At 49.0% G+C, this 6,005-nt stretch overlaps 1 protein-coding gene across 5 annotated transcripts in view; it reads left to right on the top strand.

Annotated features, from left to right (window-relative positions):
• Positions 1-828: 828 nt before the first annotated feature.
• Positions 829-6,005, top strand: part of CDK20 (cyclin dependent kinase 20) — a 98,595-nt gene continuing 93,418 nt past the window's right edge. The window contains exons 1-5 of one of the 5 annotated variants that reach the window (XM_071221670.1): positions 829-2,284; positions 2,746-2,859; positions 4,634-4,822; positions 5,047-5,168; positions 5,356-5,418. In XM_071221670.1, the coding sequence (XP_071077771.1) occupies positions 2,210-2,284; positions 2,746-2,859; positions 4,634-4,822; positions 5,047-5,168; positions 5,356-5,418 (563 nt within the window). In that variant the 5' untranslated portion in view covers positions 829-2,209. The remainder of the gene's footprint in view (positions 2,285-2,745; positions 2,860-4,633; positions 4,823-5,046; positions 5,169-5,355; positions 5,419-6,005) is intronic. The other 4 variants (XM_053925362.2, XM_045193722.3, XM_024558342.4 and 1 more) reach the window with 4 other exon arrangements.

Genomic DNA, 6,005 nt, shown 5'->3' with positions numbered 1-6,005 from the left:
TTCTCACATCACTGCTGGTAAAGCTCTCTGTGCTTGTAATGACTTCAAAATGATGAATGTTTATCAAAGACTTAAGAACTTATTATGGACTGGCAGCAGCATGATGATCTCTGGAGAAGCCCTCTGAGGTACATTCTAGTCATATGCCCACCTGAAGAGGAGGAGATTTGCCAATTTTCATGGCCCCCAGATGGCGATAAGTAGTTTGACAGTCCCACTGCAGATAGTTTTTCTTTATCCCCACTCTAAGCTTCTACATACGAATGTAACAAAAGCAACTGAAGCCTTTTATGGTTGGAGCCTTGGTCATTGGCCCTGTTGTGAGGATGCCACAGCATAAACACTCACAGTTTATTGGTGTATTGCTTGATGGATGCTAAGAGTGGTGAGAAGCCAATACTGAAATTTTCTCAATTTCAGTATTGAGAAAATACTGAGCAGCTGTGATGGGGTACTGAAAGATTAACAATCAGTTGTATTTTATTTTATTTTTTTAAGATTTTATTTATTTATTTTCACAGAGAGGGGAAGGGAAGGAAAAAGAGGGAGAAAAACATCAATGTGTGGTTGCCTCTTGAGTGCCCTCTACTGGGGACCTGGCCCGAAACCCAGGCATGTACCCTGACTAGGAATTGAACCTGAGACCCTTTGGTTTGCAGGCTGGTGCTCAATCCACTGATCCACACCAGCCAGGGTATATCATTTATTTTTTATAATCCTTTATTTATATTATTTTTTCCATTTCTCTTACATAGCTATTGACACTCTGTATGCTGTTTTGCATCTTGCCTTTATAACTTAATGTTTTTGAAGTCCTTCCATTACTTTACTTAAAAAGTTTGCTCATTCATTTTTTTAAAGATTTTATTTATTTTTAAAGAGAGGGGAAAGGAGGGAGAAAGAGGGGGAGAGAAGCATTGATGGGTTGCCTCTTGTACATGCCCTGACTGGGGAGCAAACCCACAAAGCAGTCATGTGCCTTGACTAGCAACCTTTGGTTTATGGGAGGATGCTCTAACCAACTGAGTCACACAGGTCAGGGCTTAATATTTTATTTGATGATGAACATTTGTGGTGTTTCCAATACTTTGCTATTCAAACAATGCTTCATTTAATAATTTTGCATGTCATTTCACATGTTGCTATATATCTGTGGGGGGATTTCTATAAGTGGGCTTCTGAGGCTAAGAGGGTTACACTCCCACTAGCAATATATGAAAGCTCCTGTTTCCCCCTAGCCTGGCCAATAGGCTGTTAGAGCTGGAATATTTGGCCATCTGATAGATGAGAAATTGTGCATTTATCATGTGTGAGAGATTGAGAATCTTCTTAGAAGTTTAATAACTACTTTTGTTTTTTGTCAATATCCTTTGATGGTATGAATTTATTAAAACCACTCAATTTGTACCCTGGCGGGTGAGCTCAGTTGGAGGGTCGTCTCCTAAATGGAAAGGTCTCACTTAGATTCCCTCAACAGATGAATGTTTTTCTCTCTCCCCCACCCCCCTGAATCAATAAGCATGTCCTCTGGTGAGTATAAACAAATTAAACTTAACTTTAAAAAGTCATTCAAGCTGCAAATTCCTCCAAATGTTTCCTCATGAGAAGCCATCAGATAGACTTTCTTTCTTTACTGATTTTTTTTTTTTCAGAGTGAGGAGACAGCAAGATCATTTGTTGTTCCCCTGGTATTTATGCATTCATTGGTTGATTCTTCTAGTGCCCAGACGGGATAGAACCTGCAATCTTAGCTATTAGGACAATGCTCTAACCAACTGAGCACCCAGCCTGAGATAGACATCCACTTTCCTGAGTCGGAGTTTGAGCTCAAGAACAGTCCCTCCACAGCTCCAACCCCCACCCCTCCGCCCTCTCCCCACATCATCATTGGTTTCCATGGTAATCACCTTCCTAGCCCCGGGGCCCCGCCTTCCCAGCATGCCCCAGCACGTCCCCGACGTGACGCGTGACGCGGGGCGGGGCGGAGAAGGGGCAGTTGTAGTAGTTGCTCCCGGCTGCGGAGGCAGGCGTTGTCTGCTCTAGACTGACTTCCGCCAAATAAAGCGTCCTGCGGCCTGGTGACGGAAGCCTAGGGGTACACACAAGGCCTGCTTGCTGTCCCCAGCTGCACTTGGCTGCCAGCCCCTGACGCTTGGAGGCCACCCAGTTGCTAAGCAGCCGTGTCTGGGCGCAGGAGGCGCAGCAGGCGATGGACCAGTACTGCATCCTGGGCCGGATCGGGGAGGGCGCACACGGCATTGTCTTCAAGGCCAAGCATGTGGAGGTGAGCCTGACCGCGGGGGCTGCGGGAGCCTTCCTTATTGGGTTTCATTCATTTCTTTCTGTGAGATGTGCCTGGTGTTCGGACCCGGGCTGGGACCCTTGCGTCGGCCTCTCGGCCTCTTTCCTCTTCTTGGTGTGTGCTCTTCACTTTAATCTCTTTAAGGGTTGGGATAGGGACGTCCAGGTTGTGGCCAGCTGCCCACTGCCAGTGATGCTACAGTGGTCATTCCACGAGTGTCCACTAGGAGCATGCAGTGAATGTTTCTGGGCTGTTTGCCCAGTCCTGCGACTACTGAGTCCCAGACTGGCCATGATTTCCCTCCAGGATGCATTGAGGGAGCTTTCCATCTTCACGAGAGCCTCAGGCCTCTGCGTCGCACCCGGAGGGCACTTTTTGGGTTCCCTCGCTCACCTTTCCCAGCAGAGGATGGGGTAGCAGTGTCTGCCTTCTCTCCCGCACAGACTGGAGAGATTGTTGCCCTCAAGAAGGTGGCCCTGCGGCGGCTGGAGGATGGCATCCCTAACCAGGCCTTGCGGGAGATCAAGGCTCTGCAGGAGATCGGGGACAATCAGTATGTGAGTGAGACTGGGGTTCTGAGGAGGCACCTTGGCCTGCCCTCCTCCACTCACTCCCAATCTGGGTGCCCACACCCACTTTGCTGGCTCATATGCTTCCCAGCCCCTCACTCCCTTTCTTGTCTCCTTATTCACCCAATTATTTCATTCCTCACTCATTCACTCTGTTGTCCACCCACTTATTTCTTCCTTGTACTCATTCGTTGACTAACTTATGCCTTTTTGTCAAAACATTTAGTGATTTCTAATGGTAAGGATAACTGCCACCTCTTAAGCCCCTGTTATGTTCTGTAGGTTGGGTTACTGCTTTACCTGCATTGTGCTTCTGAGTTTCCTCTGCTGCTCTGCAAGGGAGGTGTCAGGATTTCCCTCATGTGAGGGGCAGAGGCTTGGCCACCATCCAACAGATGCTTAGCTTGTCTGTAGAGGCTTTGGCCCAGGTCTGATGGAGGACTCTGGATGTTTTCACCATGGGATCTCCTGTAGGCCCTACCCTGTGCTGGGCACTGGGCAACATGGAGAAAAACTGGTCCTCATCTGGCTCTTGAGAACTTAATTGATGTAGGGGAGTTTGACAGAATCTATAGGGCCAGCTGGTATAATGATTTGTGCTGTAACAGAACTGGGAGGAGCTGTGGGCACATAAAGAGGGACACCTTATACCCCAGCCTTATCCTATTCATGGCTCTCTCTTGTCCATGTCAGGAGTGGAGAGTGACAAAGATGGGTCGACCTTGGGTGGTGATTCTCTGATTTTGTTCCTTAATCTCTGGAGATATCCATGACATATTGTGTGAAAAAGGCCTGCTATAAAGCTGTTTTTTTTCATCCTGGTTTTGTATGAACATGTGTGAACATATATGTGAACATGTGTCTATGTCATATCTGTTATAAAGTCTGGGGGAATACATTCTAAGGTTGACTAGGTGGTAGGATTTTTCTTTTGTTTGTTTATTTTTTTTAAATTTTGTGTATTACCTGAATATATGTGTGCATTTCAATTTGTAAAATGATTGCATATAAGCCTCAAAATCAGAAAAACAATTAAGGCCATTCTTGTTTTTTAAGGAAAGTAAAAGGGCTTGCTGACAGCTTGTGTGTGGCAGAGGTGGAGGCCCATAGGGAGGCTGACGAGGTACTGCATCCTGTGAATCTGCAGGCCTGAGGTTCTGTCTTCAAATCATTCCAGATTTTACCCTGGCCCAGGCCACTGTCACCTTTCACCGGAGCAACTACAGCAGCCTCCCCACTGCTACCCCTGTCCCATAGTCAAGAAATGTAGATGAAGTTGTTCATTCCCAGTGTCTTGTTTTCCCACTGACAGCATTGTTACCTTTTGCTTCTGCCCACCTCTAGCCTCCCTTTTCATTCATTCAGTACAATTTAAGTGTCTCTTCCATGACAGTGACAAACACTGTCTAGGCTCTGGGAGTGCAGAACAGAGCAGACAGCCTTTCCCTAAATGACCCCACATGCACATGACCCTCCCTCCAGCCTCCTTACTGTTTTTGCCCTGGGTTTTGTGTTTGCTGTCCTCCTGCCCAGAGCTCCTCCCCAGCTTCCTCCATAACCACCCCCACCCCATCCTTTGTCTTCTGTTCTCATTAGAACCTGGACATACCCTGTGGGTTTGTTCAATCATTTGCTCCTTGGTTCCAGGCTCAGATCTCATGTCACCTCCTCTGTCTTGTCTTCTTCCCGGGCAAGGGATGGGGATCCCAGAGAAAGTCTGGGCCATATGAGCCTGGGGGCTGACAGGATGCCCTGCTTGCAGGTGGTGCAGCTGAAGGCCGTATTCCCACATGGGGCAGGCTTTGTGCTGGCCTTTGAGTTCATGCTGTCAGATCTGGCTGAGGTGGTACGCCACACCCAGAGGCCACTTGCCCAGGCACAGGTCAAGAGCTACCTGCAGATGCTGCTTAAAGGTGTCTCCTTCTGTCATGCCAACAACATCGTGCATCGGGTCAGTCCTAGCATGGGCTGGAGTAGGACCTAGGACCAGCTGGGCTGGGAGTGGGCCAGCCCTTGAAGAAGACATGGCCAGATGTGGCCATGGGGGGGAATGAAGAGGGTGGGGCCTAAAGTAAGCTGCCAGGCATGAGATCTTGCCGGGGTGGGGGTCTGGGCTGAGCCCCTAAGGTCCTTTGGGGACACTGGAGGAGCTGATGCTTCCATTGGTGCTCTCAGGACCTGAAACCGGCCAACCTGCTCATCAGCTCCTCAGGCCAGCTGAAGATAGCGGACTTTGGCTTGGCCCGGGTCTTCTCCCCTGATGGCAGCCGCCTCTACACACACCAGGTGGCCACCAGGTAGGGAGGGCTGCTTCCCAGGCAGGACCTAGCAATGGACGGGCCCCAACCCCTCTGCTGTGGAAAAGATAATTCTGGACCTTTCCAGACATTGCTCATGAGGCTGATATGGGGGCAGGGTGACCTTCTGGGGCAGCCTCCTATCAGATTGATTACTTAGCTGTGACCACCTGCTTTCCTTTCACAGGTGGTATCGAGCCCCCGAGCTCCTGTATGGTGCACGCCAGTATGACCAGGGGGTCGACCTGTGGTGAGACTCCTGTGGGCTGGTCATGGGGGGAATGTGGGTCATGGAGCCACCTTTTCCTCCTGGGCATTGGGATCTCTAAGTTGTTCAGGGGTGTTTTTCTGCCTTGAGCTCTAGGTTGCCGTGGGTATCTTCCCCAGTTAGGGTATCCCTGAGGAGTTTGGGATCAGTGTTCTCCAGGACATTTTTGAACTGGGTTGGGGATGGGTGTGATCAGAGTGGTTGTCCCAGTGGGAAGCTTCTGGGTTGGGGTAGGGGAGGTGGTCTGAGGTATGGAGCATTTAGCTACTGTTCAGGGGATTATAACCCAGGATGCAACATCCCTGAGCTATCCAGAGGCCTGGATGCTTGGATATGAGGGCTCTGGGCCCTTATTTGGGGTAGGATGGTTTGAACATACATAGGAATTTGAGATTTGGGGACTGTTTTGGAGGTCTGCCTCAGAATGTGAGGAGGTAGCTGTGTGTCCCAGAGTGTGAAGTTCTGAGAAGTCTCAACTGTTGAGTGGTTGTTGTATGTTCCAGACCTGAGACCTGAAACATGCTAGGAAAGGGGGATATGCTTTGTTCTAGGCTTGAGGTCTTTGATTG

Source organism: Desmodus rotundus, chromosome 1 (genome assembly GCF_022682495.2).
Source record: "Desmodus rotundus isolate HL8 chromosome 1, HLdesRot8A.1, whole genome shotgun sequence".
Taxonomy (NCBI): domain Eukaryota; kingdom Metazoa; phylum Chordata; class Mammalia; order Chiroptera; family Phyllostomidae; genus Desmodus; species Desmodus rotundus.
Note: the sequence above shows the minus strand (reverse complement) of the source record. Positions and strands in the feature narration are given on the sequence as shown.